Genomic DNA, 27,680 nt, shown 5'->3' with positions numbered 1-27,680 from the left:
TCCGTCCCGGATCCACCAAAGATCAAGGTTAGATATTATTGAGTGAAAAAGCAGAGAAGTGGATATGGAGGAGTGGGATCAGGGGACAAATCCACGCTCTGCTTGGAATGGAGCAGCACAGGGCCGTATTCTGTGTCATGATTGTGGAATTGAAGAAAATGCACAACTAGTTTTGAAAAATCAATTGTGTCACTGAATAATTGGTATGATGAATAAAAGGAACAAATGGAATCATTCTTACTGCCACCAAATGTCCAAGGGTCACGGATGCTCCAAGGGCCACATGTGCAGACCCTTCAAAGTTGCTTTTCTTGTGTGAGATGGCAAACACGCACATCACGAGCTGGAAGGTGACAATGATTTCTACTCCCAAAGCCTGGCTCTGCGTAACTCCCGGAGAAGGCTGTGGAGTAAATTGGGCACAATTAGATAGCTGCATTGAATAAACAGTCCCATGGCTTCAGAAGCATTCAAACTATTTTTAGTACTCAATGTGTACAGTAGATTTTATGCTGCATGGGGCTGTGGATGAACAATCCCAAATCTCTAGCATCCACAACCTTCCTCACTGGCGCACAGAACATACAAACAGACAGAAGCAGCAAGAAACACAGAACGAGAAAGACACAGGACTTGGTTACAGACAGGAACAGCAAGACAACAGAAAGAGAAAGACAGGTGTCATACACAAAGATAGAAACAGCAAGGCCACAGAAAGAAAAAGACACAGGACGTGCAAAATAGTAAAAGGGTAGTAAAAGGAAGGGTGGGATTGATTAGGAACAAAAAAGATCTTCTTGTGGAGGCAGAGGGCATGGCTGAGGCACGAAATGAATATTTCACATCAGTCTTCACTAGAGGAGAGGATGCTGCCATTGTAACAGTAAAGGAGGAGGTAGTACTGATATTGGATAGGATTAAAATAGATAAAGAGGAGGTATTTAAAAGATTGGCAGAATTCAAGGTAGGAACCTCACCTTATCCAGATGGGATGCATCCTCGGTTACTGAGGGAAGTAAGGGTGGAAATTTCAGCCATACTGGCCGTAATCTTCCAACCCTCCTTAGATACAGGGGTGGTGCCAGAGGACTGGAGAATTGCAAATGCTACACCCATGTTCAAAAAAGGGTGTAAGGATAAACTCAGCAACTATAGGCCAGTCAGTTTAACCTCGGTGGTGGGGAAACTTTTAGAAACAATAATCCAGGACAAAATTAATAGTCACTTGGACAAGTGTGGATTAATAAAGGAAAGCCAGCACAGATTTGTAAAAGGCAAATTGTGTTTAACTAACTTGATTGAGTTTTTTGATGAGATAAACAGAGAGGGTTGATGAGAGTAGTGTGGTTGATGTGGTGTACATGGATTTTCAAAAGGCATTTGATAAAGTGCCACATAATAGGCTTGTCAGCAAAATAAAAGGGGCAGTAGCAGCATGGATACAAGATTGGCTAAGTGTCAGGAAACAGAGAGTAGTGATGAATGGTTGTTTTTCGGACTGGAGGGAGATGTACAGTGGTGTTCCCCAGGGGCCAGTATTAGAACCACTGCTTTTTTTGATATATATTAATGACTTGGACTTGGGTGTACAGGGCACAATTTTAAAATCTGCAGATGACACAAAACTTGTAAACAGTGAGGAGGATGGTAACAGACTTCAGGAAGACATAGACAGACTGGTGAAATGGGTAGACATATGGGAGATGAAATTAAATGCAGAGAAGTGCGAAGTGATAAATTTTGGCAGGAAGATTGAGGAGTGGCAATATAAATTAAAGGGTGTGGGAACAGAGAGACCCGGAGGTATATGTGCACAAATCTTTGGAGGTGGCCGGACAGGTTGAGAAAGCAGTTAAAAAAGTATAAGGGATCCTGGGCTTTATAAATTGAGGCATAGAGTACAAAAGCAAGGAAATTATGTTGAACCTTTACAAAATACTAGTTTGGCCACAACTGGAGTATTGTGTCCAATTCTGGGCACCGCACTTTTGGAAAGATGTGAAGGCCTTAGAGAGGGTGCAGAGGAGATTTACTAGAATGATTCCAGGGATGAGGGACTTCAGTTATGTGGATAGACTGGAGAAGCTGGGATTGTTCTCCTTGGAACAGAGAAGATTAAGAGGAGATTTGATCGAAGTGTTCAAAATCATGAATGGTTTAGAAAGAGTAAATAAAGAGAAACTGTTCCCATTGGCAGAAGGCCCATCTTCCAAAATTCTAGAGACTCTGGAACAGTTCCTACAGATTGGAGGGTGGCAAATGTAACCCCACTATTTAAAAAAGGAGGGAGAGAAAAAACAGGAAATTACAGACCAGTTAGCCTAACATCAGTCGTGGGGAAAATGCTAGAGTCTATTATAAAAGATGTGATAACAGAACACTTGGAGGGCATTAATGGGATTGGACAAAGTCAGCATGGGTTTATGAAAGGGAAATCATGCTTAACAAATCTACTGGAGATTTTTGAGGATGTAACTAGTAGAATAGATAGGGGGGAACCAGTGGATGTGGTGTATTTGGATTTTCAGAAGGCTTTTGATAAGGTCCCACACAAGAGGTTAGTGTGCAAAATTAAAGCACATACTGGCATGGATTGAGAATTGGTTGACAGGCAGGAAACAGAGAGTAGGAATAAATTGATTTTTTTCCGGGTGGCAGGCAGTGACCAGTGGGGTACCGCAGGGATCAGTGCTTGGGCCCCAGCTATTCACAATATATATCAATGATTTGGATGAGGGAACTTAATGTAACATTTCCAAGTTTGTAGACGACACAAAGCTGGGGTGGAATGTGAGCTGTGAGGAGGATGCAAAGAGGCTCCAATGTGATTTAGACAAGTTGGGTGAGTGGGCAAGAACATGGCAGATGCAGTATAACGTGAATAAATGTGAGGTTATCCATTTTGGTTGTAAAAACAGAAAGGCAGATTATTATCTGAATGGTGATAGATTGGGAAAAGTGGAGGTGCAACGAGACCTGGGTGTCCTTGTACACCAGTCACTGAAAGCGAGCATTCAGGTGCAGCAAGCAGTTAGCAAGGCCTTCATTGCAAGAGGATTTGAATACAGGAACAGGGATGTCTTACTGCAGTTATACAGGGCCTTGGTGAGACCACATCTGGAGTATTGTGTGCAGTTTTGGTCTCCTTATCTGAGGAAGGATGTCCTTGCCATGGAGGGAGTGCAACGAAGGTTTACCAGACTGATTCCTGGGATGGCAGGACTGACATATGAGGATAGATTGGCCTATATTCACTAGAGTTTAGAAGAATGAGAGGTGATCTCATCGAAACATATAACATTCTAACAGGACTAGACAGACTTTAAGCAAGGAGGATGTTCCCGATGGCTGGGGAGTCCAGAACCAGGGGTCACAGTCTCAGGATACGGGGTGTGCCATTTAGAACCGAGATGAGGAGAAATTTCTTCACTCAGAGGGTGGTGAACCTGTGGAATTCTCTACCACAGAAGGCAGTGGAGGCCAAGTCATTAGATGTATTCAAGAAGGAGAGATATATTTCTTAATGCAAAAGGGAACAAGGGACATGAGGAAAAAGCGGGAACAGGGCACTGAATTAGACGATCAGCCATGATCCTTTTGAATGGCGGAGCAGGCCCGAAGGGCCGAATGGCCTACTCTTGCTCCTATTTTCTACGTTTCTATGTTTCTAAGGGTTGAAAACCAGAGGACACAGATTTAAGGTGATTGGCAAAAGAACCAAAGGTGATATGAGGAAAAATGTTTTGTTCAGAGAGATGATCTGGAATGTGCTGCCTGTAAGGGCGGTGGAAGCAGATTCAATCATGGCTTACAAAAAGGAACTGGATAAATATTTGAAGGGAAAACATTTAAAGGCTATGGGGAAAGAGCGGGGGAATGCAACTAACTGGATAGCTCTTACAAAGAGATGGCACGGGCTCGGTGGCCCGAATGGCCTCCTCCCTTGCTGTACCTACTATGATAAGACAAAGACACAGGACGTGCACACAGACAGAAACAGCAAGACCACAGAACGAGAAAGACACAGGACATGCATGCAGGACAGGCCAGAAGACTACAGAAATAAAAACATACAGGACATTGATTCAGATAGAAAAAGCAAGAACATAGAAAGAGAATGGCACAGGATGTGGATACAGACAGAAACAGCAAAGCAACAGAAAAAGGATGACATGGGATATGGAAACAGCATGACCATAGAAAGAGAAAAGCAGGGCCGTGCACACAGACAGAAAGCGCAAGAACCACAAAAAGAGAAAGACACAGGATATGCACAGAGACAGAGGCAGCAAGACCACAGAAATAATAACATGCAGGACACGGATACAGACAGAAGGAGCAAGAACCACAGAACAAGAAGACACAGGATGTTCATACAAACTGAAGGCGTAAGACCACAGAAAAAGAATTCCACAGGACATGCACATGGATGTGAACAGCAAGACCACAGAAAGTGAAAGATAAAGGACGTGCACATAGACAGAGGGAGCAAGACGACGCAAAGAGAAAGACATTAGAACATAAGAAATAGGAGCAGGAGTAGGCCATATGGCCCCTCGAGCCTGCTCCGCCATTCAATCAGATCATGGCCGATTGTCTTCTTCAATTCCACTTTCCCGCCCGATCCCCATATCCCTTGATTCCCCTCAGAGTCCAAAAAACTATCAATCTCAGTCTTGAATATATTCAACAAATGAACATCCACAGCCCTCTGGGGTAGAGAATTCCAAAGATTCACAACCCTCTGAGTGAAGAAATTTCTCTTCATCTCAGTCCTAAATGGCTGACCCCTTATCCTGCGACTATGTCCCCAAGTTCCAGACTCTCCAGCCAGGGGAAACAGCCTCTCAGCATCTACCCTGTCAAGCCCTCTCACAATCTTATATGTTTCAATGAGATTTTAAAGGCAAAGGACATGCATGCAGGCAGAAATAGCAAGAGCACAGATAGAGAAAAGCACAGGACATGCACACAGACAGAAGCAGCAAGAACCAGAAAACAAACATTCCTATCAGTGGAGACTGGCTGTCTGTGAGCAATGCAATGGGAGATTTACTCGCAGAAATTAAAATCCTTGAATTGGTTATGTTGTCATGCCCCTATTCCATTCAAATCAATCTCGAGAACAGTAATGTTATTCTTATTTGTTCCATAGGGGCATAGGGATTGCTAAACATAAAAAGACCAAGGTCCATCTCTCCTTCTACCATCCTGACAGTCACATGATTCAACCTTGTTGAACAATCTCTATCAATTAGTCGACAACATGGCACAGGCACGATGGGCCGAATGGCCCCATTCTCTGCTGTACTTATTACGATACTATGAACAGACCCAGACATGAGGTGAGGAAACCCCCAATGGTGGTGAGCTTTGGGAACCATTGGTCCAAAGTCATCTGTTCCTCCCACTTACCACATGTTATGTCTCAAATTACTCATATGATGGATCCCAAAATGACATTTTCTGAAAGAAATCGATCTAATTTGCATTTGAATGAATCAACACTTTTTGCTTCCACTGTTTCCCGAGGAAGTCTGTTCCATAGATTGACCACTCACTCACTGGAATATTGCTTCTGCAGATTAGTTTTGAAATTACCCTCCTTCACGCGCAGGCCGTGTTCTCTGATTGTACTGTTCTGGACAAGGTGAAAGAGCTTGTCATGGTCGACATTATCCAGTCCCTTTAGTATCCTAAAAAGACCAATCAGATCACCTCTCAACCTTCTCTTTTCCAATCCCACCATCCCCGCAATCACTCTGGTCTTCTCCATCCTTTCAATAACTGTAATATCCTTTTTGTACTGTGGGGACCAGAACTGTACACAGTTTTCTAAGTGCAGTCACACCAATGATTTATAAAGTGCCAGGATTACCTCACTATTTCAGCACAATATTGACCTATTAGTACATCCCAACATCTGATTTGCTTCACTCACTGTCACCGAGCATTGTTGCGATAGTTTTAAATTATTGTCAATCAGTAGCCATATTTCCATGCACATTATTTTCTTTCCAGTTAAATTTTGTTCCTTCCTGGATTTTTTGTCCCCATGTGTAGCACATCTCCACATTGAATTCCATCTGCCACCTGCAGGCCCAGTTCCCAAGTATATTCAAATCATCCTGCAGCTTATCTCCAGAGATAGTGTTGTAGACCCTACCTGGCTGTTAACAAAAACAACTAACAGCCATATCCTTTCCTCCAACTAAAGCTGGGGAATTTAAATTCAATTAATTAAATAAGATCTGGAATTAAAATACTAGTATCAGTAATGGTGGCCATGAAACTACCGGATTGTCGTAAAAACCCATCTGGTTCACTAATGTCCTTTAGGGAAGGAAACCTGCCGTCCTTACCCAGTCTGGCCTATATGTGATTCCAGACACAGAGCAATGTGGTTGATTCTGAAATAGCCCAGCAAGCCACACAGTTGTACAATTTCGCTTAAAAAAGTCACAATAAGAATAAAACCAGACGGACCACTAGGCACCGGACATGACAAAGACAAACCAAGCCCAGTTGGCCCTGCAAAGTCCTCCTCACTAACATAAGAACATAAGAAATAGGAGCAGGAGTAGGCCAATTGGCCCCTCGAGCCTGCTCCGCCATTCAATAAGATCATGGCTGATCTGATCCTAACCTCAAATCTAAATTCTTGTCCAATTTCCTGCCCGCTCCCCGTAACCCCTAATTCCCTTTACTTCTAGGAAACTGTCGATTTCTGTTATAAATTTATTTAATGATGTAGCTTCCACAGCTTCCTGGGGCAGCAAATTCCACAGACCTACTACCCTCTGAGTGAAGAAGTTTCTCCTCATCTCAGTTTTGAAAGAACAGCCCCTTATTTTAAGATTATGCCCCCTCGTTCTAGTTTCACCCATCCTTGGGAACATCCTTACCGCATCCACCCGATCAAGCCCCTTCACAATCTTATATGTTTCAATAAGATCGCCTCTCATTCTTCTGAACTCCAATGAGTAGAGTCACAATCTACTCAACCTCTCCTAATATGTCCGCCCCCTCATCCCCAGGATTAACCGAGTGAACCTTCTTTGTACTGCCTCGAGAGCAAGTATGTCTTTTCTTAAGTATGGACACCAAAACTGTATGCAGTATTCCAGGTGCGGTCTCACCAATACCTTATATAACTGCAGCAATACCTCCCTGTTTTTATATTCTACCCCCCTAACAATAAAAGCCAACATTCTGTTGGCCTTCTTGATCACCTGCTGCACCTGCATACCAACCTTTTGATTTTCTTGCACTAGGATCCCCAGATCCCTTTGCACTGCAGTACTTTCCAGTTTCTCGCCATTAAGATAATAACTTGCTCTCTGATTTTTCCTGCCAAAGTGCATAACCTCACATTTTCCAATATTGTATTGCATCTGCCAAATCTCCGCCCACTCACCCAGCCTGTCTATATCCCCTTGTAGGTTTTTTATGTCCTCCTCACTCTCTACTTTCCCTCCCATCTTTGTATCATTTTCAAACTTTGATATGTTACACTCGGTCCCCTCCTCCAAATCGTTAATATAGATTGTAAAGAGTTGGGGACCCAGCACCGACCCCTGCGGAACACCACTGGCTACTGGTTGCCAGTACGAGAATGAACCATTTATCCCAACTCTCTGCTTCCTGTTAGATAACCAATCCTCCACCCATGCCAGAATATTACCCCCAATCCAGTGATTCTTTATCTTGAGCAATAATCTTTTATGTGGCACCTTGTAGAATGCCTTCTGGAAGTCTAAATACACTACGTCCACTGGTTCCCCTTTATCCACCCTGTATGTTAAGTCCTCAAAGAACTCAAGCAAATTTGTCAGACATGATTTCCCCTTTGTAAAGCCATGCTGACTTTGTCCTATTAAATTATGTTTATCCAAATGTTCCTTAATAATAGACTCCAAAATTTTACCCACCACAGATGTTAGGCTAACTGGTCTATAATTTCCAGCCTTCTGCCTACTACCCTTTTTAAATAAGGGTGTTACATTAGCAGTTTTCCAATCTGCCGGGACCTTTGCCGAGTCCAGAGAATTTTGGAAACTTATTCCCAAAGCATCCACAATCCCTACTGCCACTTCCCTCAAGACCCTAGGATGTAAGCCATCAGGTCCAGGGGATTTATCCGCCTTGAGTCCCATTAATTTACTGAGTACCAATTCCTTCGTGATTTTAATCGTATTTAGCTCCTCCTCCCCTAGAGCCCCCTGTTTGTCCAGTGTTGGGATATTCTTAGTGTCCTCTACCGTAAAGACTGAAACAGAATATTTGTTCAGCATTTTTGTCATCTCCATGTTTCCCACCATTAATTTCCCGGTCTCATCCTCTAAGGGACCTATGTTTGCCTTAGCCACCCTTTTTCTTTTTATATAACTGTAGAAACTCTTGCTATCTGTTTTTATATTTTTTGCTAATTTCTTTTCATAATCTATCTTCCCTTTCTTAATCAATCCTTTAGTTACTTTTTGCTGTCTTTTGAAGACTTCTCAATCTTCTATCCTCCCACTAAGTTTGGCTACCTTATATGTCCTTGTTTTTAGTCGGATACTATCCTTAATTTCTTTACTTAGCCACGGATGGCTGTCATTTCTTTTACACCCTTTTTTCCTCAGTGGAATATATATTTATTGAAAGTTGTAAAATAACTCCTTAAATGAACAGCACTGTTCATGTACCGTCTTACCCTTTAATCTATTTTCCCGGTCCACTGTAATCTGGGGACTTGTGCCAAAATTGGGAGAGCTGTCCCACAGACTAGTCAAGCAACAGCCTGACATAGCCATACTCACAGAATCATAGCTTTCAGTCCTCTTGGAGACGAATCCCGTCTTCACACTGAGGACACCATCCAACGTGTTGTGTGGCACTACCACCGTGCTAAATGGGATAGGTTCAGAACAGATCTAGCAGCTCAAAACTGGGCATCCATGAGGCACTGTGGGCCATCAGCATCAGCAGAATTGTATTCCAGCACAATCTGTAACCTCATGGCCCGGCATATTCCTCACTCTACCATGACCAACAAGCCAGAGGATCAAACCTGGTTCAAAGAGGAGTGTAGAAGAGCATGCCAGGAGCAGCACCAGGCATACCTAAAAATGAGGTGCCAATCTGGTGAAGCTACAACTCAGGACTACATGCATGCTAAACAGCAGAAGCAACATGCTATAGACAGAGCTAAGCGATTCCACAACCAACGGATCAGATCAAAGCTCTGCAGTCCTGCCACGTCCATTCGTGAACAGTGGTGGACAATTAAACAACTAAAGGGAGGAGGAGGCTCTGTAAACATCCCCATCCTCAACGATGGCGGAGTCCAGCACGTGAGTGCAAAAGACAAGGCTGAAGCGTTTGCAACCATCTTCAGCTAGAAGTGCCGAGTGGATGATCCATCTCGGCCTCCTCCCGATATCCCTACCATCACAGAAGCCAGTCTTCAGCCAATTCGATTCACTCCACGTGATATCAAGAAACGGCTGAGTGCACTGGATACAGCAAAGGTTATGGGCCCCGACAACATCCCAGCTGTAGTGCTGAAGCCTTGTGCTCCAGAATTAGCTGCACCTCTAGCCAAGCTGTTCCAGTACAGCTACAACACTGGCATCTACCCGACAATGTGGAAAATTGCCCAGGTATGTCCTGTCCACAAAAAGCAGGACAAATCCAATCCGGCCAATTACCGCCCCATCAGTCTACTCTCAATCATCAGCAAAGTGATGGAAGGTGTCGTCGACAGTGCTATCAAGCGGCACTTACTCACCAATAACCTGCTCACCGATGCTCAGTTTGGGTTCCGCCAGGACCACTCGGCTCCAGACCTCATTACAGCCTTGGTCCAAACATGGACAAAAGAGCTGAATTCCAGAGGGGAGGTGAGAGTCACTGACCGTGACTGCCCTTGACATCAAGGCAGCATTTGACCGAGTGTGGCACCAAGGAGCCCTAGTAAAACTGAAATCAATGGGAGTCAGGGGGAAACTCTCCAGTGGCACAAAGGAAGATGGTAGTGGTTGTTGGCGGCCAATCATCTCAGCCCCAGGACATTGCTGCAGGAGTTCCTCAGGACAGAGTCCTGGGCCCAACCATCTTCAGCTGCTTCATCAATGACCTTCCCTCCATCATAAGGTCCGAAATGGGGATGTTCGCTGATGACTGCACAGTGTTCAGTTCCAATTGCATCCCCTCAGATAATGAATCAGTCCGAGCCCGCATGCAGCAAGACCTGAACAACATCCAGACTTGGGCTGATAAGTGGCAAGTTATATTCGCGCCAGACAAGTGCCAGGCAATGACCATCTCCAACAAGAGAGAGTCTAACCACCTCCCCTTGACATTCAACGGCATTACCATTGCTGAATCCCCCACCATTAACATCCTGGGGGTCACCATTGACCAGAAACTTAACTGGACCAGCCATATAAATACTGTGGCTTCAAGAGCAGGTCAGGGGCTGGGTATTCTGCGGGGAGTGACTCACCTCCTGACTCCCCAAAGCCTTTCCACCATCTACAAGGTACAAGTCAGGAGTGTGATGGAATACTCTCCACTTGCCTGGATGAGTGCAGCTCCAACAACACTCAAGGAACTTGACAGCATCCAGGACAAAGCAGCCCGCTTGATTGGCACCCCATCCACCACCTTAAACATTCACTCCCTTCACCACTGGCGCACAGTTGCTGCAGTGTGTACCATCCACAGGATGCACTGCAGCAACTCGCCAAGGCTTCTTCGACTGCACCTCCCAAACCCACGACGTCTACCACCTAGAAGGACAAGAGCAGCAGGTACATGGGAACAACACCACCTGCACGTTCCCCTCCAAGTCACACACCATCCTGACTTGGAAATATATCGCCGTTCCTTCATCGTCGCTGGGTCAAAATCCTGGAACTCCCTTCCTAACAGCACTGTGGGAGATCCTTCACCACACGGACTGCAGCGGTTCAAGAAGGCGGCTCACCACCACCTTCTCAAGGGCAATTAGGGATGGGCAATAAATGCCGGCCTCGCCAGCGACGCCCACATCCCATGAACGAATAAAAAAAAAATGCCTGACCCTTAAAAGCTCTTCCCTGGGATCACCTCAGTCCTCCTTTCATTTATCTGGACAGGCTCGGCTGATGCCAGCTTTCCATTCCAGATTTGTTTTTATTTAGACTGAATTCAAGTTCACAAACAACCACAGTAAGATTTGAATTGACATCTCTGGATTATTACCCCAGGCCGCTGCATTACCAGTCCAGTAACATAACCACTACGCTACAGCATATTTCCACTCTATGCTTTCATGGACCCTACCCATTCATTCGATCTCCTTCCACAGTCCACGTGCACTCACACCTATCATGGAGTCCACCCATCCATTTAATCCCCAGCTACAGCCCTTGTACACTCTCCCCTTTGATGGACTCTACCCACCCATTTAATCTTCTTCCACAGCCCATGTACAATCTACCCTATATTGAAGTTTTCAAGATATTAAGGGGAACTGATAGGGTAGATAGAGAGACACTATTTCCACTGGTTGGAGAGTCTCAAACTCGGGGATATAGCCTAAAAATTGGAGCCAGGACTTTCAGGAACAAAATTAGGAAGTACTTCTACACGCAAAGGGTGGTAGAAGTTTGGAACTCTCTTCCGCAAACGGCAGTTGATGCTAGCTCAATTGTTAATTTTAAATCTGAGATTGATAGATTTTTGTTAACCAAAGGTATTAAGGGATATGGGGCTATGGAGTTAGGCCACAGGTCAGCCATTGACCGGTGGAACAGGCTCAAGGGGCTAAATGGCCTATTCCTGTTCCTATGTTCCCTATTACAGACTCTAAACACCCATTTAATCTCCTCCCACAGCACATGTACACCCCGCCCTATCATGGACTCTACCCACCCATCCAATGTCCTTCCACAGCCCATGTACACTCTACCCTACCATGCACCCTACCTCCCCATTTAATCTCCTTCCACAGATAATGTACATGGACACTCGGCACACATTTAATCTATTCCCACCACCCATGTACATGGACCCTCCCCTAGTTCTCCAGCTGGAGCGGACCAGCCTGAGAACAGGTCTGATTGGAGATTCCTTCAATAAGTCTGAAGCTTTTGCTCTTGATTTGGCACATCCTGCGGGTGCGGGCAGTCCACAGTTGCTCTGAGAACAGTCGCCCAGCGGGCTGGATGGTCTTTCCCACTCGCACTCTGTTAAACAGGAGCCAATGGAAAGGGCTGGAGATTATCCGGAGCCGTGATCTCATCTTTCTTCTCCTGATCTGACACAGGAGCTGGGAAACCGAAAGGCGCAGGAGGACACTGAGTCCGGAAAATCAACGGGAAAAGATTCAAGGCGCTCGATATTGGCGCCTGGTGAAACGGTTCAGAAATGTGCGGGGGGAGAGAGGCTGGCCCCTAGGGGTGGGGGAGAGTCCGGCTCTGACCCTGGGGGTGGGGGAGAGTCCGGCTCTGACCCTGGGGGTGGGGGAGAGTCCGGCTCTGACCCTGGGGGTGGGGGAGAGTCCGGCTCTGACCCTGGGGGTGGGGGAGAGTCCGGCTCTGACCCTGGGGGTGGGGGAGATTCCGGCTCTGACCCTGGGGGTGGGAGAGAGTCCGGCTTTGACCCCTTCCCTTTAACTTTCTCTCCCTTGCCCTCTGTCTCTCCATCTCTTTCTCTCCCTCCCTTCCTTCCTTCCTCCCTCTGTCTCTCCATCTTTTTCTCTCCCCTCCCTCACTCCCTCTGTCTCTCCATCTCTTTCCCTCCCTTCCTTCCTCCCTCTGTCTCTCCATCTCTTTCTCTCCCCTCCCTCACTCCCTCCTTCTCTCCATCTCTTTCTCTCCCCTCCCTCACTTGCTCCCTCTGTCTCTCCATCTCTTTCTCTCCCTCCCTTCCTCCCTCTGTCTCTCTATCTCTTTCTCTCCCTCCATCTCTTTCTCTACCTTCCTTCCTCCCTCTGTCTCTCCATCTCTTTCTTTCCCTCCCTCCCTCCTCCCTCTGTCTCTCTATCTCTTTCTCTCCCTCCATCTCTTTCTCTCCCTTCCTTGCTCCCTCTGCCTCTCCATCTCTTTCTCTCCTCTCCCAGCCTTCCTCCCTCTGTCTCTCCATCTCTTTCTCTCCCCTCCCTTCCTTGCTCCCTCTGTCTCTCCATCTCTTTCTCTCCCTCCCTCCCTCCCTCCCATCCTTCCTCCCTTTGTCTCTCTATCTCTTTCTCTCCTTCCATCTCTTTCTCTACCTTCCTTCCTCCCTCTGTCTCTCCATCTCTTTCTTTCCCTCCCTCCCTCCTCCCTCTGTCTCTCTATCTCTTTCTCTCCCTCCATCTCTTTCTCTCCCTTCCTTGCTCCCTCTGTCTCTCCATCTCTTTCTCTCCCTCCCTCCCATCCTTCCTCCCTCTGTCTCTCCATCTCTTTCTCTCCCTCCCTCGCTCCCTCTCTTTCTCTCCCTCCCTTGCTCTCTCTGTCTCTCCATCTCTTTCTCTCCCTCCCTTGCTCTCTGTCTCTCCATCTCTTTCTCTCCCTCCCTCCCTCACTCCCTCCTTCTCTCCATCTCTTTCTCTCCCTCCCTCCCTCACTTGCTCCCTCTGTCTCTCCATCTCTTTCTCTCCCTCCCTCGCTCCCTCTTTCTCTCCATCTCTTTCTCTCCCTCCCTTGCTCCCTCTCTCTCCATCTCTTTCTCTCCCTCCCTCGCTCCCTCTTTCTCTCCATCTCTTTCCCTCCCTTGCTCCCTCTTTCTCTCCATCTCTTTCTCTCCCTCCCTTGCTCCCTCTTTCTCTCCATCTCTTTCCCTCCCTTGCTCCCTCTTTCTCTCCATCTCTTTCTCTCCCTCCCTCGCTCCCTCTTTCTCTCCATCTCTTTCTCTCCCTCCCTTGCTCCCCCTTTCTCTCCATCTCTTTCCCTCCCTTGCTCCCTCTTTCTCTCCATCTCTTTCTCTCCCTCCCTCGCTTCCTCGTTCTCTCCATCTCATTCTCTCCCTCCCTTGCTCCCTCTTTCTCTCCATCTCTTTCTCTCCCTCCCTTGCTCCCTCTTTCTCTCCATCTCTTTCCCTCCCTTGCTCCCTCTTTCTCTCCATCTCTTTCTCTCCCTCCCTCGCTTCCTCGTTCTCTCCATCTCATTCTCTCCCTCCCTTGCTCCCTCTTTCTCTCCATCTCTTTCTCTCCCTCCCTTGCTCCCTCTTTCTCTCCATCTCTTTCCCTCCCTTGCTCCCTCTTTCTCTCCATCTCTTTCTCTCCCTCCCTCGCTCCCTCTTTCTCTCCATCTCTTTCTCTCCCTCCCTTGCTCCCTCTTTCTCTCCATCTCTTTCCCTCCCTTGCTCCCTCTTTCTCTCCATCTCTTTCTCTCCCTCCCTCGCTTCCTCGTTCTCTCCATCTCATTCTCTCCCTCCCTTGCTCCCTCTTTCTCTCCATCTCTTTCTCTCCCTCCCTCGCTCCCTCTTTCTCTCCCTCCCTCGCTCCCTCTTTCTCTCCATCTCTTTCCCTCCCTCCCTCCCTCGCTCCCTCCGTCTCTCCATCTCTTTCTCTCCCTCCCTTGCTCCCTCCGTCTCTCCATCTCTTTCTCTCCCTCCCTCGCTCCCTCTTTCTCTCCATCTCTTTCTCTCTCTCCCCCTTGCTCCCTCTTTCTCTCCATCTCTTTCTCTCCCTCCCTCGCTCCCTCTGTCTCTCCATCTCTTTCTCTCCCTCCCTCGCTCCCTCTCTTTCTCTCCCTCCCTTGCTCTCTCTGTCTCTCCATCTCTTTCTCTCCCTCCCTTGCTCTCTGTGTCTCCATCTCTTTCTCTCCCTCCCTCCCTCACTCCCTCCTTCTCTCCATCTCTTTCTCTCCCTCCCTCCCTCACTTGCTCCCTCTGTCTCTCCATCTCTTTCTCTCCCTCCCTCGCTCCCTCTTTCTCTCCATCTCTTTCTCTCCCTCCCTTGCTCCCTCTCTCTCCATCTCTTTCTCTCCCTCCCTCGCTCCCTCTTTCTCTCCATCTCTTTCCCTCCCTTGCTCCCTCTTTCTCTCCATCACTTTCTCTCCCTCCCTCGCTCCCTCTCTTTCTCTCCCTCCCTTGCTCTCTCTGTCTCTCCATCTCTTTCTCTCCCTCCCTTGCTCCCTCTTTCTCTCCATCTCTTTCTCTCCCTCCCTTGCTCCCTCTTTCTCTCCATCTCTTTCCCTCCCTTGCTCCCTCTTTCTCTCCATCTCTTTCTCTCCCTCCCTCGCTCCCTCTTTCTCTCCATCTCTTTCTCTCCCTCCCTTGCTCCCTCTTTCTCTCCATCTCTTTCCCTCCCTTGCTCCCTCTTTCTCTCCATCTCTTTCTCTCCCTCCCTCGCTTCCTCGTTCTCTCCATCTCATTCTCTCCCTCCCTTGCTCCCTCTCTCTCCATCTCTTTCTCTCCCTCCCTCGCTCCCTCTTTCTCTCCATCTCTTTCCCTCCCTTGCTCCCTCTTTCTCTCCATCTCTTTCTCTCCCTCCCTCGCTCCCTCTTTCTCTCCATCTCTTTCTCTCCCTCCCTTGCTCCCTCTTTCTCTCCATCTCTTTCTCTCCCTCCCTTGCTCCCTCTTTCTCTCCATCTCTTTCCCTCCCTTGCTCCCTCTTTCTCTCCATCTCTTTCTCTCCCTCCCTCGCTCCCTCTTTCTCTCCATCTCTTTCTCTCCCTCCCTTGCTCCCTCTTTCTCTCCATCTCTTTCCCTCCCTTGTTCCCTCTTTCTCTCCATCTCTTTCTCTCCCTCCCTCGCTTCCTCGTTCTCTCCATCTCATTCTCTCCCTCCCTTGCTCCCTCTTTCTCTCCATCTCTTTCTCTCCCTCCCTTGCTCCCTCTTTCTCTCCATCTCTTTCCCTCCCTTGCTCCCTCTTTCTCTCCATCTCTTTCTCTCCCTCCCTCGCTCCCTCTTTCTCTCCATCTCTTTCTCTCCCTCCCTTGCTCCCTCTTTCTCTCCATCTCTTTCCCTCCCTTGCTCCCTCTTTCTCTCCATCTCTTTCTCTCCCTCCCTCGCTTCCTCGTTCTCTCCATCTCATTCTCTCCCTCCCTTGCTCCCTCTTTCTCTCCATCTCTTTCTCTCCCTCCCTTGCTCCCTCTTTCTCTCCATCTCTTTCCCTCCCTTGCTCCCTCTTTCTCTCCATCTCTTTCTCTCCCTCCCTCGCTTCCTCGTTCTCTCCATCTCATTCTCTCCCTCCCTTGCTCCCTCTTTCTCTCCATCTGTTTCTCTCCCTCCCTTGCTCCCTCTTTCTCTCCATCTCTTTCCCTCCCTTGCTCCCTCTTTCTCTCCATCTCTTTCTCTCCCTCCCTCGCTCCCTCTTTCTCTCCATCTCTTTCTCTCCCTCCCTTGCTCCCTCTTTCTCTCCATCTCTTTCCCTCCCTTGCTCCCTCTTTCTCTCCATCTCTTTCTCTCCCTCCCTCGCTTCCTCGTTCTCTCCATCTCATTCTCTCCCTCCCTTGCTCCCTCTTTCTCTCCATCTCTTTCTCTCCCTCCCTCGCTCCCTCTTTCTCTCCCTCCCTCGCTCCCTCTTTCTCTCCATCTCTTTCCCTCCCTCCCTCCCTCGCTCCCTCCGTCTCTCCATCTCTTTCTCTCCCTCCCTTGCTCCCTCCGTCTCTCCATCTCTTTCTCTCCCTCCCTCGCTCCCTCTTTCTCTCCATCTCTTTCTCTCTCTCCCCCTTGCTCCCTCTTTCTCTCCATCTCTTTCTCTCCCTCCCTCGCTCCCTCTGTCTCTCCATCTCTTTCTCTCCCTCCCTCGCTCCCTCTCTTTCTCTCCCTCCCTTGCTCTCTCTGTCTCTCCATCTCTTTCTCTCCCTCCCTTGCTCTCTGTGTCTCCATCTCTTTCTCTCCCTCCCTCCCTCACTCCCTCCTTCTCTCCATCTCTTTCTCTCCCTCCCTCCCTCACTTGCTCCCTCTGTCTCTCCATCTCTTTCTCTCCCTCCCTCGCTCCCTCTTTCTCTCCATCTCTTTCTCTCCCTCCCTTGCTCCCTCTCTCTCCATCTCTTTCTCTCCCTCCCTCGCTCCCTCTTTCTCTCCATCTCTTTCCCTCCCTTGCTCCCTCTTTCTCTCCATCACTTTCTCTCCCTCCCTCGCTCCCTCTCTTTCTCTCCCTCCCTTGCTCTCTCTGTCTCTCCATCTCTTTCTCTCCCTCCCTTGCTCCCTCTTTCTCTCCATCTCTTTCTCTCCCTCCCTTGCTCCCTCTTTCTCTCCATCTCTTTCCCTCCCTTGCTCCCTCTTTCTCTCCATCTCTTTCTCTCCCTCCCTCGCTCCCTCTTTCTCTCCATCTCTTTCTCTCCCTCCCTTGCTCCCTCTTTCTCTCCATCTCTTTCCCTCCCTTGCTCCCTCTTTCTCTCCATCTCTTTCTCTCCCTCCCTCGCTTCCTCGTTCTCTCCATCTCATTCTCTCCCTCCCTTGCTCCCTCTCTCTCCATCTCTTTCTCTCCCTCCCTCGCTCCCTCTTTCTCTCCATCTCTTTCCCTCCCTTGCTCCCTCTTTCTCTCCATCTCTTTCTCTCCCTCCCTCGCTCCCTCTTTCTCTCCATCTCTTTCTCTCCCTCCCTTGCTCCCTCTTTCTCTCCATCTCTTTCTCTCCCTCCCTTGCTCCCTCTTTCTCTCCATCTCTTTCCCTCCCTTGCTCCCTCTTTCTCTCCATCTCTTTCTCTCCCTCCCTCGCTCCCTCTTTCTCTCCATCTCTTTCTCTCCCTCCCTCGCTCCCTCTCTTTCTCTCCCTCCCTTGCTCTCTCTGTCTCTCCATCTCTTTCTCTCCCTCCCTTGCTCTCTGTCTCTCCATCTCTTTCTCTCCCTCCCTCCCTCACTCCCTCCTTCTCTCCATCTCTTTCTCTCCCTCCCTCCCTCACTTGCTCCCTCTGTCTCTCCATCTCTTTCTCTCCCTCCCTCGCTCCCTCTTTCTCTCCATCTCTTTCTCTCCCTCCCTTGCTCCCTCTCTCTCCATCTCTTTCTCTCCCTCCCTCGCTCCCTCTTTCTCTCCATCTCTTTCCCTCCCTTGCTCCCTCTTTCTCTCCATCTCTTTCTCTCCCTCCCTTGCTCCCTCTTTCTCTCCATCTCTTTCCCTCCCTTGCTCCCTCTTTCTCTCCATCTCTTTCTCTCCCTCCCTCGCTCCCTCTTTCTCTCCATCTCTTTCTCTCCCTCCCTTGCTCCCTCTTTCTCTCCATCTCTTTCCCTCCCTTGCTCCCTCTTTCTCTCCATCTCTTTCTCTCCCTCCCTCGCTTCCTCGTTCTCTCCATCTCATTCTCTCCCTCCCTTGCTCCCTCTTTCTCTCCATCTCTTTCTCTCCCTCCCTTGCTCCCTCTTTCTCTCCATCTCTTTCCCTCCCTTGCTCCCTCTTTCTCTCCATCTCTTTCTCTCCCTCCCTCGCTTCCTCGTTCTCTCCATCTCATTCTCTCCCTCCCTTGCTCCCTCTTTCTCTCCATCTCTTTCTCTCCCTCCCTTGCTCCCTCTTTCTCTCCATCTCTTTCCCTCCCTTGCTCCCTCTTTCTCTCCATCTCTTTCTCTCCCTCCCTCGCTCCCTCTTTCTCTCCATCTCTTTCTCTCCCTCCCTTGCTCCCTCTTTCTCTCCATCTCTTTCCCTCCCTTGCTCCCTCTTTCTCTCCATCTCTTTCTCTCCCTCCCTCGCTTCCTCGTTCTCTCCATCTCATTCTCTCCCTCCCTTGCTCCCTCTTTCTCTCCATCTCTTTCTCTCCCTCCCTCGCTCCCTCTTTCTCTCCCTCCCTCGCTCCCTCTTTCTCTCCATCTCTTTCCCTCCCTCCCTCCCTCGCTCCCTCCGTCTCTCCATCTCTTTCTCTCCCTCCCTTGCTCCCTCCGTCTCTCCATCTCTTTCTCTCCCTCCCTCGCTCCCTCTTTCTCTCCATCTCTTTCTCTCTCTCCCCCTTGCTCCCTCTTTCTCTCCATCTCTTTCTCTCCCTCCCTCGCTCCCTCTGTCTCTCCATCTCTTTCTCTCCCTCCCTCGCTCCCTCTCTTTCTCTCCCTCCCTTGCTCTCTCTGTCTCTCCATCTCTTTCTCTCCCTCCCTTGCTCTCTGTGTCTCCATCTCTTTCTCTCCCTCCCTCCCTCACTCCCTCCTTCTCTCCATCTCTTTCTCTCCCTCCCTCCCTCACTTGCTCCCTCTGTCTCTCCATCTCTTTCTCTCCCTCCCTCGCTCCCTCTTTCTCTCCATCTCTTTCTCTCCCTCCCTTGCTCCCTCTCTCTCCATCTCTTTCTCTCCCTCCCTCGCTCCCTCTTTCTCTCCATCTCTTTCCCTCCCTTGCTCCCTCTTTCTCTCCATCACTTTCTCTCCCTCCCTCGCTCCCTCTCTTTCTCTCCCTCCCTTGCTCTCTCTGTCTCTCCATCTCTTTCTCTCCCTCCCTTGCTCCCTCTTTCTCTCCATCTCTTTCTCTCCCTCCCTTGCTCCCTCTTTCTCTCCATCTCTTTCCCTCCCTTGCTCCCTCTTTCTCTCCATCTCTTTCTCTCCCTCCCTCGCTCCCTCTTTCTCTCCATCTCTTTCTCTCCCTCCCTTGCTCCCTCTTTCTCTCCATCTCTTTCCCTCCCTTGCTCCCTCTTTCTCTCCATCTCTTTCTCTCCCTCCCTCGCTTCCTCGTTCTCTCCATCTCATTCTCTCCCTCCCTTGCTCCCTCTCTCTCCATCTCTTTCTCTCCCTCCCTCGCTCCCTCTTTCTCTCCATCTCTTTCCCTCCCTTGCTCCCTCTTTCTCTCCATCTCTTTCTCTCCCTCCCTCGCTCCCTCTTTCTCTCCATCTCTTTCTCTCCCTCCCTTGCTCCCTCTTTCTCTCCATCTCTTTCTCTCCCTCCCTTGCTCCCTCTTTCTCTCCATCTCTTTCCCTCCCTTGCTCCCTCTTTCTCTCCATCTCTTTCTCTCCCTCCCTCGCTCCCTCTTTCTCTCCATCTCTTTCTCTCCCTCCCTTGCTCCCTCTTTCTCTCCATCTCTTTCCCTCCCTTGTTCCCTCTTTCTCTCCATCTCTTTCTCTCCCTCCCTCGCTTCCTCGTTCTCTCCATCTCATTCTCTCCCTCCCTTGCTCCCTCTTTCTCTCCATCTCTTTCTCTCCCTCCCTTGCTCCCTCTTTCTCTCCATCTCTTTCCCTCCCTTGCTCCCTCTTTCTCTCCATCTCTTTCTCTCCCTCCCTCGCTCCCTCTTTCTCTCCATCTCTTTCTCTCCCTCCCTTGCTCCCTCTTTCTCTCCATCTCTTTCCCTCCCTTGCTCCCTCTTTCTCTCCATCTCTTTCTCTCCCTCCCTCGCTTCCTCGTTCTCTCCATCTCATTCTCTCCCTCCCTTGCTCCCTCTTTCTCTCCATCTCTTTCTCTCCCTCCCTTGCTCCCTCTTTCTCTCCATCTCTTTCCCTCCCTTGCTCCCTCTTTCTCTCCATCTCTTTCTCTCCCTCCCTCGCTTCCTCGTTCTCTCCATCTCATTCTCTCCCTCCCTTGCTCCCTCTTTCTCTCCATCTGTTTCTCTCCCTCCCTTGCTCCCTCTTTCTCTCCATCTCTTTCCCTCCCTTGCTCCCTCTTTCTCTCCATCTCTTTCTCTCCCTCCCTCGCTCCCTCTTTCTCTCCATCTCTTTCTCTCCCTCCCTTGCTCCCTCTTTCTCTCCATCTCTTTCCCTCCCTTGCTCCCTCTTTCTCTCCATCTCTTTCTCTCCCTCCCTCGCTTCCTCGTTCTCTCCATCTCATTCTCTCCCTCCCTTGCTCCCTCTTTCTCTCCATCTCTTTCTCTCCCTCCCTCGCTCCCTCTTTCTCTCCCTCCCTCGCTCCCTCTTTCTCTCCATCTCTTTCCCTCCCTCCCTCCCTCGCTCCCTCCGTCTCTCCATCTCTTTCTCTCCCTCCCTTGCTCCCTCCGTCTCTCCATCTCTTTCTCTCCCTCCCTCGCTCCCTCTTTCTCTCCATCTCTTTCTCTCTCTCCCCCTTGCTCCCTCTTTCTCTCCATCTCTTTCTCTCCCTCCCTCGCTCCCTCTGTCTCTCCATCTCTTTCTCTCCCTCCCTCGCTCCCTCTCTTTCTCTCCCTCCCTTGCTCTCTCTGTCTCTCCATCTCTTTCTCTCCCTCCCTTGCTCTCTGTGTCTCCATCTCTTTCTCTCCCTCCCTCCCTCACTCCCTCCTTCTCTCCATCTCTTTCTCTCCCTCCCTCCCTCACTTGCTCCCTCTGTCTCTCCATCTCTTTCTCTCCCTCCCTCGCTCCCTCTTTCTCTCCATCTCTTTCTCTCCCTCCCTTGCTCCCTCTCTCTCCATCTCTTTCTCTCCCTCCCTCGCTCCCTCTTTCTCTCCATCTCTTTCCCTCCCTTGCTCCCTCTTTCTCTCCATCACTTTCTCTCCCTCCCTCGCTCCCTCTCTTTCTCTCCCTCCCTTGCTCTCTCTGTCTCTCCATCTCTTTCTCTCCCTCCCTTGCTCCCTCTTTCTCTCCATCTCTTTCTCTCCCTCCCTTGCTCCCTCTTTCTCTCCATCTCTTTCCCTCCCTTGCTCCCTCTTTCTCTCCATCTCTTTCTCTCCCTCCCTCGCTCCCTCTTTCTCTCCATCTCTTTCTCTCCCTCCCTTGCTCCCTCTTTCTCTCCATCTCTTTCCCTCCCTTGCTCCCTCTTTCTCTCCATCTCTTTCTCTCCCTCCCTCGCTTCCTCGTTCTCTCCATCTCATTCTCTCCCTCCCTTGCTCCCTCTCTCTCCATCTCTTTCTCTCCCTCCCTCGCTCCCTCTTTCTCTCCATCTCTTTCCCTCCCTTGCTCCCTCTTTCTCTCCATCTCTTTCTCTCCCTCCCTCGCTCCCTCTTTCTCTCCATCTCTTTCTCTCCCTCCCTTGCTCCCTCTTTCTCTCCATCTCTTTCTCTCCCTCCCTTGCTCCCTCTTTCTCTCCATCTCTTTCCCTCCCTTGCTCCCTCTTTCTCTCCATCTCTTTCTCTCCCTCCCTCGCTCCCTCTTTCTCTCCATCTCTTTCTCTCCCTCCCTTGCTCCCTCTTTCTCTCCATCTCTTTCCCTCCCTTGTTCCCTCTTTCTCTCCATCTCTTTCCCTCCCTTGTTCCCTCTTTCTCTCCATCTCTTTCTCTCCCTCCCTCGCTCCCTCTTTCTCTCCATCTCTTTCTCTCCCTCCCTCGCTCCCTCTTTCTCTTCATCTCTTTCTCTCTCCTCCCTCGCTCCCTCTTTCTCTCCATCTCTTTCTCTCCCTCCCTCGCTCCCTCTTTCTCTCCCTCCCTTGCTCCCTCTTTCTCTCCATCTCTTTCTCTCCCTCCCTTGCTCCCTCCGTCTCTCCATCTCTTTCTCTCCCTCCCTCGCTCCCTCTTTCTCTCCATCTGTTTCTCTCCCTCCCTTGCTCCCTCTTTCTCTCCATCTCTTTCCCTCCCTTGCTCCCTCTTTCTCTCCATCTCTTTCTCTCCCTCCCTCGCTCCCTCTTTCTCTCCATCTCTTTCTCTCCCTCCCTTGCTCCCTCTTTCTCTCCATCTCTTTCCCTCCCTTGCTCCCTCTTTCTCTCCATCTCTTTCTCTCCCTCCCTCGCTTCCTCGTTCTCTCCATCTCATTCTCTCCCTCCCTTGCTCCCTCTTTCTCTCCATCTCTTTCTCTCCCTCCCTCGCTCCCTCTTTCTCTCCCTCCCTCGCTCCCTCTTTCTCTCCATCTCTTTCCCTCCCTCCCTCCCTCGCTCCCTCCGTCTCTCCATCTCTTTCTCTCCCTCCCTTGCTCCCTCCGTCTCTCCATCTCTTTCTCTCCCTCCCTCGCTCCCTCTTTCTCTCCATCTCTTTCTCTCTCTCCCCCTTGCTCCCTCTTTCTCTCCATCTCTTTCTCTCCCTCCCTCGCTCCCTCTGTCTCTCCATCTCTTTCTCTCCCTCCCTCGCTCCCTCTCTTTCTCTCCCTCCCTTGCTCTCTCTGTCTCTCCATCTCTTTCTCTCCCTCCCTTGCTCTCTGTGTCTCCATCTCTTTCTCTCCCTCCCTCCCTCACTCCCTCCTTCTCTCCATCTCTTTCTCTCCCTCCCTCCCTCACTTGCTCCCTCTGTCTCTCCATCTCTTTCTCTCCCTCCCTCGCTCCCTCTTTCTCTCCATCTCTTTCTCTCCCTCCCTTGCTCCCTCTCTCTCCATCTCTTTCTCTCCCTCCCTCGCTCCCTCTTTCTCTCCATCTCTTTCCCTCCCTTGCTCCCTCTTTCTCTCCATCACTTTCTCTCCCTCCCTCGCTCCCTCTCTTTCTCTCCCTCCCTTGCTCTCTCTGTCTCTCCATCTCTTTCTCTCCCTCCCTTGCTCCCTCTTTCTCTCCATCTCTTTCTCTCCCTCCCTTGCTCCCTCTTTCTCTCCATCTCTTTCCCTCCCTTGCTCCCTCTTTCTCTCCATCTCTTTCTCTCCCTCCCTCGCTCCCTCTTTCTCTCCATCTCTTTCTCTCCCTCCCTTGCTCCCTCTTTCTCTCCATCTCTTTCCCTCCCTTGCTCCCTCTTTCTCTCCATCTCTTTCTCTCCCTCCCTCGCTTCCTCGTTCTCTCCATCTCATTCTCTCCCTCCCTTGCTCCCTCTCTCTCCATCTCTTTCTCTCCCTCCCTCGCTCCCTCTTTCTCTCCATCTCTTTCCCTCCCTTGCTCCCTCTTTCTCTCCATCTCTTTCTCTCCCTCCCTCGCTCCCTCTTTCTCTCCATCTCTTTCTCTCCCTCCCTTGCTCCCTCTTTCTCTCCATCTCTTTCTCTCCCTCCCTTGCTCCCTCTTTCTCTCCATCTCTTTCCCTCCCTTGCTCCCTCTTTCTCTCCATCTCTTTCTCTCCCTCCCTCGCTCCCTCTTTCTCTCCATCTCTTTCTCTCCCTCCCTTGCTCCCTCTTTCTCTCCATCTCTTTCCCTCCCTTGTTCCCTCTTTCTCTCCATCTCTTTCCCTCCCTTGTTCCCTCTTTCTCTCCATCTCTTTCTCTCCCTCCCTCGCTCCCTCTTTCTCTCCATCTCTTTCTCTCCCTCCCTCGCTCCCTCTTTCTCTTCATCTCTTTCTCTCTCCTCCCTCGCTCCCTCTTTCTCTCCATCTCTTTCTCTCCCTCCCTCGCTCCCTCTTTCTCTCCCTCCCTTGCTCCCTCTTTCTCTCCATCTCTTTCTCTCCCTCCCTTGCTCCCTCCGTCTCTCCATCTCTTTCTCTCCCTCCCTCGCTCCCTCTTTCTCTCCATCTCTTTCTCTCTCTCCCCCTTGCTCCCTCTTTCTCTCCATCTCTTTCCCTCCCTCGCTCCCTCTTTCTCTCCATCTCTTTCTCTCTCTCCCCCTTGCTCCCTCTTTCTCTCCATCTCTTTCTCTCTCTCCCCCTCGCTCCCTCTTTCTCTCCATCTCTTTCCCTCCCTTGCTCCCTCTTTCTCTCCATCTCTTTCTCTCCCTCCCTCGCTCCCTCTTTCTCTCCATCTCTTTCTCTCCCTCCCTTGCTCCCTCTTTCTCTCCATCTCTTTCTCTCCCTCCCTTGCTCCCTCTTTCTCTCCATCTCTTTCCCTCCCTTGCTCCCTCTTTCTCTCCATCTCTTTCTCTCCCTCCCTCGCTCCCTCTTTCTCTCCATCTCTTTCTCTCCCTCCCTTGCTCCCTCTTTCTCTCCATCTCTTTCCCTCCCTTGTTCCCTCTTTCTCTCCATCTCTTTCTCTCCCTCCCTCGCTTCCTCGTTCTCTCCATCTCATTCTCTCCCTCCCTTGCTCCCTCTTTCTCTCCATCTCTTTCTCTCCCTCCCTCGCTCCCTCTTTCTCTTCATCTCTTTCTCTCTCCTCCCTCGCTCCCTCTTTCTCTCCATCTCTTTCTCTCCCTCCCTCGCTCCCTCTTTCTCTCCCTCCCTTGCTCCCTCTTTCTCTCCATCTCTTTCTCTCCCTCCCTTGCTCCCTCCGTCTCTCCATCTCTTTCTCTCCCTCCCTCGCTCCCTCTTTCTCTCCATCTCTTTCTCTCTCTCCCCCTTGCTCCCTCTTTCTCTCCATCTCTTTCCCTCCCTCGCTCCCTCTTTCTCTCCATCTCTTTCTCTCTCTCCCCCTTGCTCCCTCTTTCTCTCCATCTCTTTCCCTCCCTTGCTCCCTCTTTCTCTCCATCTCTCTCCCTCCCTCCCTCCCTCCGATCACTTACCTTGTTGAGTCCCAGTTCTCCTCGGATGTCCTGAGGTGTGAGTGCGTACAGTAGGGCGCAGGCTGCGATGGAGCCGAGCCCCTGCATGAGGATGTAGAGCAGCGCCCGGAGCGGACTGATCCGCAGGGTGAGGAGCAGCGCCAGGCTGACAGCGGGGTTCAGCTGACCCCCACTCACCCCCTGGGTGAACACGGAGACGGCGGCCACCCCCAGACCGAAGCCCAGGGCCACCTGCAGCGTGCCGGGGCTCTGCCCACCCCAGCACAGGGCACTGCCCACACTGCAGAACACAAAGACGGCCGTGCCCAGGAACTCGGCAGTCAGAGCTCGCCAGAAGGACTCGCTCTGGAGTTCCTCCTTCATCTGCTTCATGTCGTAGCTGGGAGTGAGCAGAGATGGGGAGGTAGCAGCTCACCTACTCCTCCCGAACAGCCCACGACCAGCCTCGGAGAGGTCATTGCCAAGGTCACTGCCTCAAGGACTCCACTTTCTGGGGTTTTTCCACTTTCTGACTCTCATTTCTGAAAAACTTTCCCAAATTATCTGGAAGATTTGCAAAGGTATATTACTTCTTTCAGCCTGCCGGATTTTGTCTTTTTTTCTGTACAATTTGTAATCACACTTACAATTCGATCATCCCCCACCAATAGTCGAATTTTCACTTTTCATTTGAAAGTTTTCTGCATCATCCAATGCGAGGCTTGTTACTATTTGGGGTACAGACCTGTTACTATTTGGGGTACAGACCTGTTACTAGTTGGGGTACAGACCTGTTACTAGTTGGGGTGCAGACCTGTTACTATTTGGGGTACAGACCCGTTACTATTTGGGGTACAGACCTGTTACTATTTGGGGTACAGACCTATTACTAGTTGGGGTACAGACCCGTTACTATTTGGGGTACAGACCCGTTACTATTTGGGGTACAGACCCGTTACTATTTGGGGTACAGACCTGTTACTAGTTGGGGTACAGACCCGTTACTATTTGGGGTACAGACCTATTACTAGTTGGGGTACAGACCCGTTACTATTTGGGGTACAGACCCGTTACTATTTGGGGTACAGACCCGTTACTATTTGGGGTACAGACCTGTTACTAGTTGGGGTACAGACCCGTTACTATTTGGGGTACAGACCCGTTACTATTTGGGGTACAGACCCGTTACTATTTGGGGTACAGACCCGTTACTATTTGGGGTACAGACCTGTTACTAGTTGGGGTACAGACCTGTTAACACAAAAAGTTTTTACAATTATATTAGAAGAAAAAGTGTAGTCAGGGATAATGTGGGCCCTTTAAAAACAGATGAGGGTAATAATTAAAAATGTAAATAAGGAAATGGCAGATTGTTGAATAATTACTTTGTGTCGGTCTTCACAGTGGAAGAAGAGAATAATATCATAGTATCATAGCGGGTACAGCACAGGAGGAGGCCATTCGTCCCATCGTGCCTGTGCCGGCTCTTTGAAAGAGCTATCCAATTAGTCCCATTTCCCTACTCTTTCCCCATATCCCTGTAAATTATTTCCCTTCAAGTATTTATTGAATTCTTCTTGGAAAGTTACTGTTAAATCTGTTTCCACCACCCTTTCAGGCAGTGAATTCCAGATCATAACAACTCGCTGCGTAAAATAATGTTTCCTCATGTCGCCTCTGGCTCTTTTGCCAATCACCTTAAATCTGTGTCCTCTGGTTACCGACCCTTCTGCCACTGGAAGCAATTTCTCCTTATTTACTCTGTCAAAACCGTTCGTGATTTTGAACACCTCTATCAAATCTCCCCTTAACCTTCTCTGCTCTAAGGAGAACAATCCCAGCTTCTCCAGTCTCTAAACTTTCCATCCTAAAGTGTGATGCCCAAAATTGCACACAATCCTCCAGCTGAGGTCTAACCAGTGTTTTATAAAGGTTTAGCATAACTTCCTTGCTTTTGTACTCTATGCCTCTATTAATAAAGCCCAGGATCCCATATGCCTTTCGAACAGTGTTCTCAACTTGTCCTGCGACCTGTCACTATCTGGGGTACTGACCTGTCACTAGTTGGGGTGCACCCCCAGATCTCTCTGTTCCTGCACCTGTTTAAAATTGTACCATTTAGTTTATATTGCCTCTCCACTTCACACTTCTACATAAGAACATAAAAAATAGGAGCAGGAGTTGGCCATATGACCCCTCGAGCCTGCTCCGCCATTCAATAAGATCATGGCTGATCTTTGACCTCAACTCCACTTTCCTGCCTGATTCCTATATCCCTTGATTCCCTTAGAGTCCAAACATCTGTCGATCTCAGCCCTCGGAGTGAAGAAATTCCTCTTCATCTCAGTCCTAAATGGCCGACTCCTTATCCTGAGACTATGCCCCCTAGTTCTAGACTCTCCAGCCAGGGGAAACAACCTCTCAGCATCTACCCTGTCAAGCCCTCTAAGAATTTTATACATTTCAATGAGATCACCTCTCATTCTTCTAAACTCCAGAGAGTATAGGCCCATTCTACTCAATCTCTCCTCATAGGACAACCCTCTCATCCCAGGAATCAATCTAGTGAACCTTTGGTGCACTGCCTCCAAGGCAAGTTTATCCTTCCTTAGACAAGTAGGGAAAAACCGGGGAACTACAGGCCAGTGAGCCTAACATCAGTGGTAGGAAAATTATTGGAAAAAATTCTGAAGGACAAAATTAGTCTCCACTTGGAGAAGCAAGGATTAATCAG

The 27,680-nt window shown here is 49.6% G+C and overlaps 1 protein-coding gene across 1 annotated transcript in view; it reads right to left on the bottom strand.

Annotated features, from left to right (window-relative positions):
• LOC137300047 (aquaporin FA-CHIP-like) overlaps window positions 1-25,394 on the bottom strand; it is a 58,902-nt gene extending 33,508 nt beyond the window's left edge. Inside the window, exons 1-2 of the mRNA XM_067969148.1 lie at window positions 24,968-25,394; window positions 242-403 (exon numbers count right to left, since the gene is read on the bottom strand). Of these exons, the coding sequence (XP_067825249.1) occupies window positions 242-403; window positions 24,968-25,339 (534 nt within the window). The 5' untranslated portion in view covers window positions 25,340-25,394. The remainder of the gene's footprint in view (window positions 1-241; window positions 404-24,967) is intronic.
• Window positions 25,395-27,680: the final 2,286 nt, after the last annotated feature.

This window comes from Heptranchias perlo, chromosome 30 (genome assembly GCF_035084215.1).
Source record: "Heptranchias perlo isolate sHepPer1 chromosome 30, sHepPer1.hap1, whole genome shotgun sequence".
Classification (NCBI taxonomy): Eukaryota; Metazoa; Chordata; class Chondrichthyes; order Hexanchiformes; family Hexanchidae; genus Heptranchias; species Heptranchias perlo.
The sequence above is the reverse complement of the archived record's forward strand: the minus strand, read 5'-3'. Positions and strand labels throughout refer to the sequence as shown.